At 38.0% G+C, this 17,810-nt stretch overlaps 1 protein-coding gene across 1 annotated transcript in view; it reads right to left on the minus strand.

Moving 5' to 3' along the window:
• Positions 1 to 15,072, minus strand: part of AP3B1 (adaptor related protein complex 3 subunit beta 1) — a 327,381-nt gene extending 312,309 nt beyond the window's left edge. Inside the window, exon 1 of the mRNA XM_078153162.1 lies at positions 14,761 to 15,072. Within this exon, the coding sequence (XP_078009288.1) occupies positions 14,761 to 14,888 (128 nt within the window). The 5' untranslated portion in view covers positions 14,889 to 15,072. The remainder of the gene's footprint in view (positions 1 to 14,760) is intronic.
• Between the last annotated feature and the right edge of the window lie 2,738 nt (positions 15,073 to 17,810).

Raw genomic sequence — 17,810 nt, forward strand, 5'->3', positions numbered from 1 at the left:
GGACTCTCAAAAGTTTTTTCCAATACCACAATTCGAAAGCATCAATTCTGTGGCGCTCAGCTTTCCTTATAGTACAATTCTTACAGCCATACTGGCTACTGGAAAAACCATAGCTTTGAGTATATGGACCTTTGTCAGCAAGGTGATGACTCTGCATTTTAGTATGCTGTCCAAATTTGCCATAGCTTTCCTTCCAAGGAGCAAACATCTTTTAATTTCATGGCTGCAGTTGCCATCTGCAGTGATCTTTGATCCCAAGAATATAAAATCTACCACTGCTTCCATTTCTTCTCTCTCTATTTGCCAGGAAATGAAGGGACCAGTTGCCAAGATCTTAGTTTTTCTGATGCTAAGGTTCAAGCCAGTTTTGACAGTCTCCTCTTCCACTTGTCCAGGGTCCTCTTCTCTCTATATACACCTATCAGATAATTTCAATTGTTATCTCTATACAGATGATTCCTACACGTCTATATACTCAGGCCTCATCTCTCCTTGATTTTCAGTGCTTTATCAGCAAATAACTAATGGAGAATTTTAACTGGATGCAAACTGCTAAAACTCAATATATACAAAACAGAGCTCATCACTCTATCCCCCTCAATCTCACAGCTCTTTTAAAATTTCCTATTTCTATCAGAGGCACCCAGGTTTGCAATCTCCAAGCCACCACCAATTCTTCCTCCCCCTCCTCCCACATATACAAGTTGCCAATTCTCATTAATTGGACTTCTGTGATATCTCTTGAATCCATTCCCTTATTTCTACATTTGCAGATGGCCACCAGCCTATTTCAGGCCCCTATCTTCTCACTTGGTAATAGTCCCAATTGGTCTCCCTACCTCAATCAACCAATAAACATTTATTAAGTGCCTACTATGTGCTAAGCACTGTGCTAAACTCTGGAGTTCTTCCCTCTCTATCCCATCCTCCACACATACACAAAAATTATTTTCCACAAGTCTGGAAATGTCACTCCCCTGCTCAATAAACTCCAGTAGCTCCCTATTACAACCTAGCCCCACCAACCCTCCTTTCTAGATTTTCCAATGATCCCCTTCCTACACCCTAAAGTGTAGGACTAGCCTACCTACTGTACTGTACTACCTACAGTACACACCTAGATCTAATCTTCACACCTAGAATTCACTCCCTCCATGTCTCTACCTTTTAGAATCCCTTGTTTTCTGGAGAGCTTAATTAAAATACCATCAAACTCTCCCCTCAAAATTACCTTATATTTATTTTGTACCTGACATACATAGTATACTATACTATAGTATACTATATATAGTAGATGCTTAATAAATGATTATTAATTGAATGACACAATCTTCTATTTTTGGTATGAGGGGGAGAACTAATATTTATCTAAAAGAGTAAGTTACAGAAGGAAGACATGCATGTCTATGTTTTCGAGGACATGATCTGACATGAAGTAAATCCAAATCCATGCAATAATGAGCTACTATAATGTAACTTTATTGTACCTAAATTGGCATTTTCCTATTAAAGCAGCAATCTTTACCTTGAGTAAGTGGCCTTTAACAAAAGTATGCTTTATTTTATGCACAAGAAAAAGCAAATCAGAAAAATGGCAGCCCAAATTCCAATAAATACTGCTTTGTTTCTGTTCATCTCAGAAGATCACTGCCATTTTCTTTATTATTGACTTATGAAGAACAAATTAGGGTCACTGCAAATGTCCAATTATTACAGGAACAAAAAGAACTTTCCACAGCTTAAAATGAAAATTCAATTTGCATAAAATATATGAAGCTCTTTTTTCTCTAAGTTCATTGCTCACATACCATTATATATTGGAAATAATACCAGACTTGAAGCAGCTATAATCATGTGCACAAAAAGAGAACACTGAAACAAAACCTAACACCAAGCAATTGTAATAACCAATTTTAGGGCTGGAGAAGAGAGGAGGAAATGAACCTTCTTTTTCTTAGGGAAGCTCAGGGTGCAAAACGCTGCACAGTCTAATCAATATGGTCACAAATATGGGTAACTTTTTCTTTCTTGCAACTTGAAAATGACTGTTACAAAAGCAAAAGGCATCAATAAAGTATTAACTTAAATCTTAAAGGAAAAATACTGATTTAAAACAGTAATAACAGCTTTAAAGTCAGGAGACCTGAGTTTGAATTCTGGCTCCAACACTTACTAGCTACGTGACCATAAATAAGTCCCTTAACCTATCCTGGCCTAAGTTTCCTCAGCTGTAAAATAAGAATAATACTACCACACTGCCTACCTGAAGGACTGTTATAAGAAAAGCACTTTTTAAGTGCTTTACATATACTTTAATAATTCAAAAATATGTGGTTTTGTGAACAAGTGCTGCCTCCATCAACAAAGAATGCAACTCCTCTTTGACTTGATCTTCCAGAGTTTCTGTGGCCAAAAAATATTTACAGCTTAGTGATGAGCCTCCTCATATGACAGACCTGTAGTCTCTTAACAGGCTTGTAGCTGATACCTTTTAAAACCAGCCAGAGCTTGTGCAGCCCTGGCAAAGCCTAGGGTCACCACACCATGAGGAAGCATCAAAGGAGTTTTTAATGGAAAAAAGTACAATGTAAATATTAATATTTACATAGGGGTGGGATGAAAACAAATTCCCCTCCTCACCTTCATTTTAGCTTGATTTCTTAACTATATAGCAAGAGTAAGGTCTACTGCCTTCCCAGTACATGTATCCAAGTCATAATAGAGCACTTCCCAAGACTTTTCAAAAATGAATGACTATGGGGGCAGCTAGATGGTGCAGTGGATAGAGCTCTGGCCTTGGAGTCAGGAGAAGCTGAGTTCAAATCCCAGCCTCAGACACATGATACTTACTAGCTGAGTGACCCTGGGCAAGTCACTTAACCCCAACTGCCTCACCAAAAAGCAAAAAAAAAAAAGAATGACTATGGGGCAACTAGGTGGTACAGTAGATAGAGCACTGGCTCTGGAGTGAGGCAGACCTGAGTTCAAATGCAGCCACATGATACTCACTAGCTGTTTGACCCTAGGCAAGTCACTTAACCCCAACTACCTCACTGAAAAAAAAAAAAAGACTACTTCACACTTCTAGGGTATTAGGATAGGCAGAAATGATACTGCCTACAGGAACCTAAAAAATTTTGTCAAAGATTACAAAAACTAAAGGGGAACATACTCTGTTTTTCTCACTGTTACTTACAGGTGGTAAGGAATACTGACTGATTTGGGAACTAAACTACTGGCTAAGAAGGTGGTACTTGAAAATGAAATTTGGACTTAGAGACCACAGCTTAAAATACAAGGAAAAGAGATTCTTGGCCACAGATGGAGTACCCCTAACAAAAGCTATTAAGAATATATTTGCCAAACATCTTAGAAATCAAAAGAGCTTCAAACCAAAAGAGTTATCAAAAACAAAAACATGGAAACTGTTGGTAAGAATTTATAAAAACATTGGTTGATTATCAACTACTTGTTCAAAATCTATCATATAGAAGGATGTAATTTATAGAATCCCAACTATTTAGATTCTGTACTATGGAAAAGATTCTACCCTAGACTCTGCTAATCCTAACCATAACAGCAACTGAGGTGACTACAGAAAACCAATAGTTGTATTAGGCATATATATTGTCCCCTTCAAGCCATGCCAAATAGCGTGCCTGTCAAACAATGGGAAAAGATAGAAATTAAAAATTTAAGAAGACCTCAAGCTTCCTACTTTGTATTTTTTTAAATCATTCATAGTATATTTATGGATTAAGTTACTTATACATCCTTTAGGAAATTACACGGAAGGGAAGCATAAGTTACAGGTGAAAAATATGGAACGATAAAGAAACTTAGAATGAAAAGAAAGTCCCATGGTAAACACTGAGATTCACTCATTCAAAAAATGTTTACTGAGCACCTACAAACTACATGATTGCACAGTAGTTAAATTAGAGACCCACAAAGGAATAGAAAGGCAATGCGGTATATGACTGTGATGGAACACTACTCTGCGAATATTAAGAAATGATGAGCAGGATGCTTTCAGAAAAACCTGGGAAGACTTACATGAACTGTTGCAAAGTGAAATTAACAGAACCAAGAGAACATCGTACACAGTAACAGCAATACTGTACAATGATCAACCATGAATGACTTAGCCATTCTCAGCAATACAATAATCTAAGACAATTCCAAAGGATTTATGATAAAAAATGCTACTAACCTCAGAGAACAAACTGATGAAGTCTGAATGCATACTGAAGCATACTTTTTTTTTTACTTTATTATTCTTGGGAGGTTTGGTCTGTGTCTTCTTTTGCAACATAGCTAATGTGGAAATGTTTTGCAGGATTGCATGTTTTGCTTATCTTCTCAGTGAGGGTGGAGGGAAGTGAGAGAGAGAGAAAATCTGGAACTCAACTTCTTTTTAAATGTTAAAAATTGGTTTTATATGTAATTGGAGAAAAGAAAAGAGGCAGCAGCCAAGAGAACAACTTAAATGTACAAATCAACTCTAGCTCTGCAGAAACTCTGCCTACTAGCAAAAAAAGATTTCCAGGGAACATTTACCCTATCATCTCACATGGAGCAAGTTTCTGAGATGCCAAATGCACACTCAAGCTTTACCTAGTAGCCAAGAGGAAATGAAAAAAATTAAAAAAGACTAAAGGATACGGTACCTAGGCTCTTAGCCCTAACAACATTCCAATCTTGCTCCCAAGGGCAAAGTGGGCTAGCTAAGAAACCACCACAATGGAGATGATCACCTATAAGCCTATGTTAGGGGTTTCCTCAGTCTCCCAAAATCCAGATGAATTAAGTTATTGGGGGGGGGGATGCCTTCTGGACTAGTTTTCTCAAATGTGAAAGGACTCTAGTTCAACTGAACTATTATAACTTGGAGTCCTGTCTCACCTACTCATATAGTACATTAAAGCTACAAGAGCCCTTAGAGATCAACTAGTTTAATCTCTACAATTCACACAAGGAAAGATAGTATTTCAAATAAGTACCTCAATGCCACACATCTATTAAGTGGCAGTCACGAATAGCTGCTCTGCATCATGCTATGTCCACAGTTATCACATCATTTTGATCCAAAACTATACCCCAAGACAGCAAAATTTGAGACATAACTACTTTTCTACTCAAAAGCAGTAGGACACAAAGGCTGTGATTTTTAAATGCTGAAAAGCCAAATTTAACTGCACTTAATATTCTCTTATAAGACAATTGGTCAACAAGCAATTTTATTAAGTGTTTACTATGTGCCAGGCGCTGTGCTAAGTGCTGAGGATACGAGGGGCAAAAATACTGTTGCTTTAAGATAGTTATGTGAAATTTTTTTTTCCATTTCTTTTGTCCCTGTCAAACTTAATCTCTGCTTTCTCTTTCTACATGGCACATTGTCCACAGCATAAAAACAAAGACACAGGAATTGCTCACATTGTGTTCTCATCATTATGTTTTCTTCTGATTTAGAGTAGATTTTGACCTTGGCTTTGATCTGACTACAAAAAGCTAATTTGCAAATTGTTCTCCTATTGATAATTATCTTTTTCTTTCAAGATATGATCAATTTCAAGTTGTGTGTGCAATATTTGGCACTAGACACATGCAGTACTCTCTGAAATCTCTCTTCCTTTAAGTACTTATAATATTAGATATTGGAACCACAGCATTTAAAATAAAAATAATTTTGTCTTCAAAACTGGAGAGGCAGCATGTTACAGTGCAACACACCTGGTATTTGGAGTCACAGAATCTGGGTTCAACATCTGGCTCTGCCACTTGCTACCTGAATAACGTGGGGCAAGTTACTTCAGGGGGGTTAGTTTCTTCATTTGTTAAATAAGAAGACTGAAGAGAGCCTACATATAACTAGAAGATGTCTCAATGATCAGAACTCCAATCTGACATATTTAAACAACCTAGTGAAACTGAAAAACGGGACACAGATAAAGACATTTCCTATATAAGTTTACGTCACAGAAGAAAACTAAAAGCCTGAAATCTCCTTATCCAGCACCAGCTAGCCAAAAGGGAGAAATGATTGCCAAAGGCAGTGCCAGTTTAGCATATAAACATTTTTACAAAACGTTATGAAGGAGGATTGTGGAAGATTTTAGGAGTATTGCCTCACAAACAAGAATAGTCTAAGGGGGGAAAAAAACTGAAGGAAGTTTGGTATGAAACTCAACTAACCCAAAACATGCCAACAGTATTTACTGATCAAACTGGAAAAAACAAGAGATGAAAAATGGAGCATGTCTGCCAGTGTTTTCCTAATAATTTTTATCACTGATGATAGCAAAACCACTACTTTTGGACTCTCTCACCATTAGTTTCCAATGCAATGACAAAAACAGAAATGACATTTAAAAAAATGAAATCAAGAAGAGGATGTGAACCAGACCAATTGTAAACAGAAGCAATACTGAAAGTAATAACTGTGAAAGCATTCAGGTACTAAAATAAAAGGAAAATATCCAACAAGAGGGAAGACAGAGAAAGAAGAGTATATTATTACCACAAAAGACAACTGAGACAATATCTGTAACTGGAGTCCCATATGTCTTTCTTTTCTATATAAAATGAAATAAGCATAATCTATACACATATCTGATAGCTCCCTTTTCTGGTGTTGCAATTTTGTTGATTGCATAAAGCCCCCAAACACTACTTAGCCTACTCAGTGACAACCACAAGCTAACAAGATCAGCCTAACAATCCATAAGAGTCTGCAAAGGGATAAATGCCTATTATCTAGACCAGAAGGTGTCAAACAGGCAGCCTACAACAGGATCCAATAAATAAAAATGCAACAGAACAGAAATAAGGCTAATATGTGATTTTCTAAGTCAATACACAGCCAGCAGGGATCCTTATGTACAGTTTAATGGCCCTATTTCTACTAGGTTTTGATATCACTGATCTAAAAAATGGCATGCAGTTAGAAGGGCAACCAATAAAGTGAGTATATCAGTAGAGAGATGGATAAGTTATAGTATATCTACAGTATATCATTAGAGAGATGGATGGATAAGCTAGATAAAGAGAGACAGAAAGACAAGTGCATCTTGGAAATGGGCCCAAAACCGAACGGAAAGAAAAGCACACAATACAGCTGCCCAACCCAAAATCCCATCTTTTCAACACTAACTTTGGTCAAGAGATGCTATATGGCTGCATATCACAGAACAACACAATCTCTTAAAAATCATAATTGCAAGGGACCCAAAATGCAATGAAGAGATACATGATGAGCATAAGTGAGCTCCAGTATGTCACCAATTTGTGTGCAGTTAGTAGCATAAAATATATTATCCAAGAAATATACAACTAGAAGAAATAAGCTGGTGACGTAAGGAGAACAAGGGATAAAGAATACTAGATAGCCCAATTGTTACAGGAATGATAAAAGACCTAGAGAAAGGTTTCAAGTATATGGAGAAAGAGAGGAGGAGAAGCAAAAAAAAAGGGGGGGGTGGAGCTAGGTGGCACAGTGGATAGAGCACTGGCCCTGAGGTTGAGGACCTGAGTTCAAATCCAGGCTCAGACACTTACTAGCTGTGTGACTCTGGGCAAATCACTTAACCCCAACTGCCCCCAAAAATAACAAAACAAAACCAAAAAAGAGAGAGATGGGGAGGGGGTCCCAATCCTCTATGGAAAATTTATGAAAAGATAATGGTATACTTAAAGAATTCTAGCGAATCAACTAAATAACTAGTTGAAATAATTAACAACTTCAGCAAAGTTGTAGAATATACAATAAATCCACATAAATCATCATTTCTATATATTACCATTAAAATCCAGCAGGAAAAAACAAAAAGAAAAATTCCATTTAAAATAACTACAGACAATATAAAGTACTTGGGTGTCTACCTGCCAAAATGAACCCAGGAATTATATGAACACAATTACAAAACACTTTATATACAAATAAAGTCAGATCTAAATACCTGGAGAAATATTCATTATCCATGGGTAGGCCGAGCTAATATAATAAAAATGACAATTCTACCTAAATTAATTTATTTATTCAATGTCATACCAATCAAATTACCAAAAAAAATTATTTTACAGTGCTAGAAAAATAATAACAAAATTCATCCGGAAAAACAAAAAGTCAAGAATATGGAGGGAATCAACAAAATGTGAAGGAAAGTGGCTCAGCAGTACCAGATCTCAAACTGTATGACAACTCGATAATCATCAAAGCAATTTGGTACTAGATAAGAAAAAGAGTGGTGGGGCAGTGAAACAGATTAGGTACAAGATACATAATAAATGACCACAGTAATCCAGTGTCTGACAAACCCAAAAATCCAAGATTTTGGAACAAGAAATCAGTATTTGAAAACTGGAAAGGAGTTTAGCAGAAACCAGGTATAGACTAACATCTCATACTCTATATATAACGAGATGAGGTCAAAATGGGTACATGATTTAGATATAAACAATGATAATCATAAGCAAATTAGGAGAGCATGGAATATTTTACCTGTTACATCTATGGATAAGGGAAGAATTTATGACCAAACAAGAGACAGAGAACATTACAAGATTCAAAATGCATCAGTTTGACTACATCAAGTGAAAAGGGTTTTGCAAAAAGTCAATGTCACCAAGATTAGAAGCAAAGTAGGAAACTGGGAAAAAATGTTTACAGCAAGTTTCTCTGATAAAGGTCTTATTTCTCAAATATAGAGATTTTATAAATGTATACGAATGAGTCATTTCTCAATTGATAAATGGTCAAAAGATGTGAACAGGCAGATTTCAGACAAAGTAATCAAAGCTATAATCACATAAAAAAATTTTCTAAATCACTATTGACTAAAGAAATGCAAATTAAAACAACTCTCAGGTACCACCTCACACCCATTAGATTGCCTAATATGACAGAAAATGAAAATGACAAATGTTGGAGGGGGCAGGGAAAAATAGGGATACTAACATAATATTGGGGGACTTGTGAACGGATCTAACCATTCTGGAGAGAAATTTGGAACTATACCCAAAGAAGTATAAAATCATGTCTATCCTTTGACCCAGTAATACTGCTACTAGATCTATACCCCAAAGAGACAAAAAGAAAAGGACCTAAATGTACAAAAATAGTTATGGCAGCCCTTTTAGTAATGAAAGAGAACTGGAAACTGAGGGGATGCCCATCAGTTGGGGAATGGCTGAACAAGTTGTGGTATATGACTGTGATGGTGCTAATACTAATGCTAATGACCAGCAGGATGCTTTCAGAAAAACCTGGGAAGATTTACATGAACTGATACAAAGTGAAATGAGCAGAACCAGTGAACACTGTACACAGTAACAGCAATACTGTACAATGATCAATTGTGAATGACTTAGCCATTCTGAGCAATAAAATGATTTAAGACAATTCCAAAAGACTTATAATGAAAAATACTATCCACCTCCACAGAAAAAATTGATAGTAGCCTGAATGCACACTGAAGCATATTTTTTTATTTACTTGGTTTTTTTATCTTTGTTTTCTTTCGCAACATGGCTAATATGTAAATATTGTGCATGACTACACATGTATAATCTATATCAAATTGCTTGCCCTTTCAAGGAGGGATAAAGGGACACAGGAAAGAAGAGAATCTGGGACAAAAAAAATTTTTAAGTGTTTTAGGTTAAAATGTTTTGTTTACATGTAATTGATATAATAAGAGAAAAAAAAGAAAATTTGTGCATAGACTATAGTCTATATAGAAGGTAAGGATAGGTAACAGGAATACCCATATAGATGAGCTCATGGATCCACTGAAGCACTGACTATACCTTAATAGAGAGTTGGTCATAGTTATAATAGTCATTTCAGAATCAGCTATCTACAAGTAGTCAAATCCTTCTACTGGTTAAAGAAAAGGTCATAGTAAATGTGATATGATAAGAATAGCAATGAGAAAACAACAATGTACATACAACTGCAGCTGCTCTAACCCAACCTAAAAAAAGCTGCCTCTGAAAAATGAGAAGTTAACAAAAGACCTTGACCATCACCATTTCTTAGAGAAGTCTAACCAAGCAAAACAGTCACCAAAACTAAGAAGTCAAAAGAACCTGAAACTGCCTGAACAAGCAAACAGTTAATCTTCATCATGATAAGAAATATGGTTGCCAAAGGCAATGTTGGTTCACTTGGAAAACATTTCAGAGGAGAATAGCAGAAAATATGGGCATTCACCAAAAAACACCAAAAAAAAAAAGTTGAGAAGCATTGTGAGATTAATACACCCAAATCTTGAAAACATCTAATTTACAGGGCTGAGAAATGAAATAATGAAATTTAAGACCTACTTCTCTAAAACTGTCAATATTCTCTCTAACTCCCTTTTAATGAAATGGAAGACCAGGCAGAGAAATAAAAAGAAAATTTAACCTAGGAAAAGATGTCATAAAAAAAAAACAGGAAGCTCTGAGAAAAGAGTACAGATTTTAAGCCTTAAAATTTTTGTTTAATTTTTAAAAGAGGGGTAGAAAGAGTTTAAAGGTCAGAATCAAGAAATTTATATCCTTTGGGCACATGGAAGCAAGAGAAAAAGAACCTCATGAAGAACAGGTGTTCACCTCCTTGTACCCTTACACGAACTGTACCCAAGGAGGTCAGGAACCAATCATTTCCTACTCCTATTCAGAATGGACTTCTATCAACCATGGATAAAGTAATTTTTGGTCTACTGTGTTTTAAAGCTTTCTATAACGAAAGTTCCACTATGGCACGGTTCAATGAAAAGAAGGTTGACTGGAGGACTGAGTCAAAACCACCTTCATGACTTTGGGCAAGTCACAACCTCCCAGTGACTCTGGGTCATCATCTGGAAAATGAGAAGGTTGATTCAGACTCTCTCCTAACTCTAGATTCCATGGCTCTATGAACTTCGTTTCCATAAAACACTTAAAATTTGCCTTATACCATGTGTTCGAACCCACAACCAGGTCATCCTAGCCAGGCCCTAAGCCATATACTTCGCAAAGCAGACCAGCCCTACTCAGCACCATGGAAGTTGCTACACAATGAAAAGAACAGAGGTTGAGGGAGTTTTTATGCATTAAGGAATTATAGTAGTATGTGAATCACAAGCAAAAGAAAAATAACATTTGCCTCAAATCATTAACTTGGGCATTTGGTGATACTGCTACAGACTCATGATAAACAACTAAATCAGGATTTCTTAACCTTTTTTTGCATCATGGACTCCTTTGGCAGTCTAGTGAAGTCTTTGGATTCCTCAGAATGTTTTTAAATTAATTAAATAAAATATATAAGATTATAAATGAAATCAATCATAACAAAAGTTATCAAAAAATTTTTTTAAAAAGTTTATGGACCCCAAACTAAGAGACTGAACTAAATTCTTAAAAAGGGTATTATTCAAGTATCATATTTTTTCACTATGGGCATAAGGAGGGCAAAGAAAAAGAAATCTCTTTTTAAATCACTTTAAAAAGTGCTTCAACAAGGCACTGAAGCATTATCTGTTTAATGCTTAAATACAATTATAAAATATGCTTAGCCCCTATTTCATTAGAAGAAAACTACTTGTCCATTAATTGGGAATGGTTGAACAAATTATGGTCTATAAATAAAATGAAATGCAGTTAGGTCTTCATTACTTAGAATAATGAATCCTATGAAGTGGTTGCATGCATTCGAATTCATGCTATTCAAATCATTTAATTACACAAAATATCGGGAGCTGCTTCCAGCCCAATGTAAACATACGGTGAGAACTAGAATATGACCACACAGTATTCATCACTAGCACAAATCAGAACCTCACTGAATTAGTTTGCCACAAGCAATGAAAAAAACTATGTATTCAGAGAAACCTGGGAAGACCTGCATGAACAACTTATACAGCAATAACAGTGTAAAGAAAAAAAATGATCTTGAACGACTTATGAACTTGATTAATTTACTGACCAAACATGATTCCAGAGGACTAATGAGGAAAGGAGGCATGCTATTCACCTCCCAACAGTGAGGTGATGGACTCAAGATTCAGAATGATGCATACCTTTTGGGACACCTCAAATGTATGAATCCGCTTTGCTTGATTAAGCTCGTTACAAGGATTGTGGCTTTCTTCTTCTTTTTTTTTTTTGGAGAGGAAGGAGAGTTTGGGATTGTGTTGAAAAAATAGAAAAGAAAAAAGCATCACAAGCATTTTTTTAAATGCTCAGAAAAGAATAAAGTTCAGAAGGAAACAGATAAGCAGGACAGCTTTACAAGAAGCAAGTTGAATTTATAATATACTTTCTTTAAAAAGCAAGCTGTATATAACAGATTAGAATTTTCATTTATAATCCTTTTTCTTTACTATGTATGTGGAAACTTTTTTCATTGTTCATTAAATCTTTCTAATTCAAGTTTTTTTTAAAAGAAAAGCAGCTCCAGAACTAAGTTTTTGATATCTGCAAAAGATGATTAACTTCTCAACCACAACTACAACCCCTTAATTCTATTCAACAAGTATTTATTAAGGTCTTAATATATGACTAATACTGTGTTAGGGATTATAGTGGCTGCTTCAACACTTCCATGAATGCAAAATTTCACCAGATCCCAGTAGCAGATATGGGTACTCTTCCAATAGCACACATAGATCACAGTGCCTGCACTTCCCATCCGATCTGATTTTTGTCCCTATTTCCATAAATCCTTTACAAAGGATCTACCCAAAGTTCAGGAGGCTTTCCTATGGGTTCTTATATTAATTTCATGAGGACCTGCCTTTCTCCATATCCTCAGTACTTAGCGCAATGCCTGGCACATAATAATTGCTTAATAAAAATGCTTGTTGACATCAGTCAAATATGTCCTTGATGTCTTCTATGCTTAAGAAAGAACCCAGTTAAAAGTTATGCAAAAGAACCGCAAGATAGTTTCCACAAAATGTTTAATATGATCATACATGTATAGTCTATATCAGATTGCATGCTATCCTGGAGAACGGGGAGTGGAGGGAGGAGGTAAAATTTAGAACTCAAAATCTTATAAAAGCAAATGCTGAAAACTGGAAATAAATAAATAAAAATTTTAAAAAGATAGTTTCTACAGATAGAATAGAAAAAATCTCAGATCTAGACTCAGGAGACCTGGATTCAAAGTCTCACTTCTGATACTTGCTAGTTGAACAACCATGGGAAAATCACAAGGCAGCATGTTGTGGTGTTTATGACACAGGATTTGGAGCCAGGAAGACCTAAGTTCAAATCCCGTTTCAGACACTAGCTGTGTGACTGTTTATTGGCACTTGATCATTTCTTATGCCAAAATTTCCTCATCTATAAAAGGAGGGAGTCAGACTCTGACTTCAAAGATCTCTTTCAACTCTAGATCTATAATCCTATGAACTTCCCCTGAGCCTTTCTTCATCTGTAAAATGGGAATAATATTTTCACTACCTCAGTGTTATATGACAAGTTATTTCATAAACTTTAAAGCACTACAAATATGTATTACTAAAATTTAAAGTTATCTTAAAATGTCACTTCAATCCTTTTAAGTATGCCCCTCCTTAAACAAACAAAAAACTACTTCCATGAACTAAGTCAAAAGCTTAGAGGTGAGAGGACTCTTGGGGACCAAATCCAACTTCTTCATTTTACAGATGAGAAAATTGAAGCCCAGCAAAGATAAGAAGAGGCTTGGCTAACTTCACATGACTAGTTAATGGTAGAGGCAAAGCTAAAACCTAGGTCTCCCAAATTAGGCAATCATAAACTGAAGAATCTGGAGATATTCCCCTTTCCACTTGTATTTTCCAAGTCCAACCACTTATTTTTTAAAACTGAAAAAAAACCCTATGATTAGTAATAGAGAAAAACTTAAGATATACTCATATTATATTTTCCTGAAGATTTGTTCCTTTTTAGTGTGCTTGTAAACCAAAAACCTTACACTTTGAAAAACAATTTTCAGCTTTAGTAGAGTCTAGAGTTCTGGATTCTGAGTCAGAATCAGAGGCCCAAAAATTTGGAGCTTAAAATGGCCTAAGTCAAGAGGATATCTAGTCCAACCCCCTCATTTCACACCGGAGGAAACTGGCCTAGAGACAAGTTAAGGGACGAGAGCCAGTGTTCTGAATCCTGCATCTGCTACTACCACCTTTGTGACTGGGCAAATCTTGGTTACCTTCCCTAGGCCTCAGTTTCTTATCTATAAAAGGAAAAGGGTGGAGGGATGGAAGCTTTGGACTAGATGACTTGTATAATGAACAGGGCACTGGAATTATTAGATGACACGAGACGATAATATTTGTAAAGCTTAACACAGTGCCTGACACCTAGTTGGAGTTTAATAAATGCTTGTTGATTGACTGATGTGAAGGTCAGGAAAACCTGGGTTCAATTCCCCCTCAGACACCATTTGTGTGACCCGGGGCAAGTAATTCACTTAACATCTCTGGGCCTCAGTTTCCTCATTTGCAAAACGAAGGAACTGGTCTCGGTGATCTCTCCCAGCTCTAAACCCACTCTTTCCTCCCAGCCCGCCCCCCAACTCCCTCCAGGAACCGGGCACAAGACCTGTGGCAGCCCGCCCAACTCCTGTCAATTACCCCTTTTGCCTTCACAGCGGCTGACAGACCCTTCCCAACATCGCCACCACCCCGCGCCCGTCACCTCCACCCTGGCCTCAACAGCGCCTCCCCGGAACCTCAGTTTCTTCATCCGCAAAATGGGGATGATCACAAGCACGCGTCACCCCGCCTCCCCCGGGCTCCTCACTTTTTCAGGTCGCTGCTGAAGAGGCCAAAGGCCCCCGAGGGGGACGTGGTGGGGGTGGCCTCCTGGCCCAGCTCGGGCTGCTCGCTGCCCGCGAGCTGCTCATTGTAGGAGAGGCTGTTGCCGGACATGGCCTTGGCCTCGCGCGCGTGCGCTCGCCCGCCCGCCCTCGCCCTCGGTCTCCCGTGGGTCCCCGACTGTCCGCCTCGCGCTGTCTCCGCTCGGGCTGTCGCGTCCGGCCCGGGGACCTCGGCTGCTCCCTCACTCGCAGGAGGCTCCCGGAACAAAACTAGTTCAGGGGCCGCGACGTTCGCGCAGGCGCTTTGGGACGCGCTGGGGCCGCAGGAGCCCAGAGTGCAGGCTCCGGCGCATGCTCAGTGCAGACCCCCACCCCCACCCCCACCTCTGCCGGCTACGCCGGGCGCTCCCGAGACCGGATCACAGGACTCCGAGTTTGCCCAGGAACTCAAAGCCTGGGGTAGGTCCCACAAAGTGCTTTTATTGCCTTCGAGAATTTGCCCCCTGCGGGTTGGAAGAGAGTTTTTATGGATGGAGAAGATATGCTATGGACACATTTTTTTTAACCCACTAGGTGCCTCTCTGAGGCTAAGAATTCTTTCGCTTGGATTGCATTGTGTAAGCAAATTGCTATTTCCCGAAATTCTCCTAACCTGCCTTTGGTAAATCCATTCCCACAGTTTCTTCTGCCTGACTCTACATAGATTACAAGGGTTTTGCTTTTCTTTTTTTCTTTTCATTGGGGGTAGGAGGTAGAGAAAGTAAATGCTTGTTAATGGGAAAATAAAATCCATCCCCGCTACGTTGTCACTTTATGCGTGCTTTTACTCTCCTATGCCAAATGTTGTTTTACTTTAATAACTGTAAGGTAGCTTCCTCTTTTCTTTTTCCCTCTCATTTTTCCTAAATAACCTCAAACTCCTGTATGTTCCCAAATATCTTTCCACTCTTCAGTCGAGACAGCACCACAGTGCTAGGCAAATAACACTTGTTTTGGGAGTCTCCATCCTAGAGAAACTCCCGCAAAGAAATTCTCATAAGAATTGATGGCTACTCAGACTTTATAACATGAGTCAACCGCGCCCCAAAGTTCTCCTTCGCTATCTGCTGAATGCACTTTGTAAACCTTAAATTCTCATATAAATATGATGTATACGTGTGTGCCCAACACATACACCGGTATAACATATATATGTATAAACTGCATTATATATATATATGTGTGTGTGTGTGTTTGTGCATTTATGTCTATATAACGCATAATTGTTATCGAAGACTTATTGAATTATTACCACCACAAATCTAACCACCAAATCTAACCTGGGTGGATATCATGCTGAAAAGAAATGCATTAGGGGTACTTCGGGAAGTGTTCATCTCCCTCCAGATATGCACACCACTAAACTACTCCTGCCCCCAAGATAGCGGTCCTTCAAAGGATACATTTTCACAATTTCTCCATAAACATAGATACATGGGTATCTATGTGGTACATTTTGATGAGCCATTCCACATTAGAAACCTGACCTTCCTGGAAACACTGCTGCTAACTTGCAATCAGTATTCAACTGCCATCCTACCAGTTCATGAGTTTTAAGTCAAGTTAATATACAACCCCTCCTTTTGCCCCCTTTCTCCCCGCCTGGCGGCAGCTAAAACACAAAAGCTGAATCCCTGGTGTTGAAACTGTCATATGTTGAAAATGAAATTTTGAGCGGCAGAATCATGCGTTCGCCCTGCGGCTAGGTCAGCTTTGGTTTCGGACCCAGAAGTGGCTGCTCCTGCTCTGAAGACTGCTCCAAGGCACGATGTTGGCGGAGCAGTCCTCTCTCTCCTCCCTCTCTGACGTGACAGGAGCCAGAAGTGGAGGGTGTGTGCAAACTTCGGTCTCCTGGATTCTGGTTGACTTGGCGTTATATTGTCACTGTGCAAACAGTACAGTCAAACTAATGAGAACTCTCGCCCCACTGCTTTAGTGGGTGGAAAGAGAAGGCGGCACTCCTCAGACAGAATACTATTCAAAAGGTAGGTAGAGAAGGATTCCCCTTACCTCAAAAAAAAAAAAGGCCCCACGGAATCATATACAAGTGAGGCAGTTTCAAAAATTAAATGTTCAGTTTATTATACTTTAAGAGAAAAGCAAACTCTACATAATGCCAATCAAAATTTCACATACAGTTTCCTCTCCTGTTCCACATTGTGTATAGAAATGTTTGTTTTACTTGATGTTTAAGTTCAGAATAAAAAAAAATTGAAAAAAATGAGTAAACTAAACACACACACACACACACACACACACACACACACACACACACACACACACACACACACACACACTGAATATTATTTCCCAGAGATAAAGGACTAGGTAGGACTCCTTCATCACGAATAGTCTCTGAGGTTCCCAGATAGTTAATTGATGGATCAATCAACAATCATTTGTTAACCACTTAACCATGTGCTAGACAATCCACTAAAATAAAAGCGTGTGGGCTCAAGGAGCTTTAATTCTTAATGGGGAGACAAAATGTAGATCAAAAAAAGTATAAACAACATTATTTGAAAAATGCATACAGGATTGTTTTGGGAGGGAATGTACTAGCAGCTCCAGGGACCAAGTAAATGATTCTTCATTCTTCCCTTGTTTACAGGCACTGAGAGTAAACTGAGGTTACCATCCTTACCTGAAGGCTAGAAGAAGCATATTTTTGTATAATTTGGTATTTTATCTGAGATTCAGAATTACAAAAAATCGGAGTTGGAAAAGACTGGCCATCTGTGCCAACCCATTCCCGAATGAAAGTCCTCTACTACAACACACCTGATAAGTAGCCATCCAGTCTTTGCTTTTCCCATCAAACCTAAATTTGATAACTTGCATCTTCCATCCATTGCTCCAAGTTCTGCCCCCTGGGACTAAACAGAGCAAGTCAAATGCCTCATCCACAGGACAGCAAAGAAGCTTCTCAAATATAGTATTTGGAGGTGATTTTGTTGTTCAGTCATGTCCAACTCTTGTGACCTCATTTGGGGTT

The sequence above is a fragment of the Phascolarctos cinereus genome, unplaced genomic scaffold (assembly GCF_003287225.1).
Source record: "Phascolarctos cinereus isolate Bilbo 61053 unplaced genomic scaffold, phaCin_HiC Scaffold_4;HRSCAF=312, whole genome shotgun sequence".
Lineage (NCBI taxonomy): Eukaryota > Metazoa > Chordata > Mammalia > Diprotodontia > Phascolarctidae > Phascolarctos > Phascolarctos cinereus.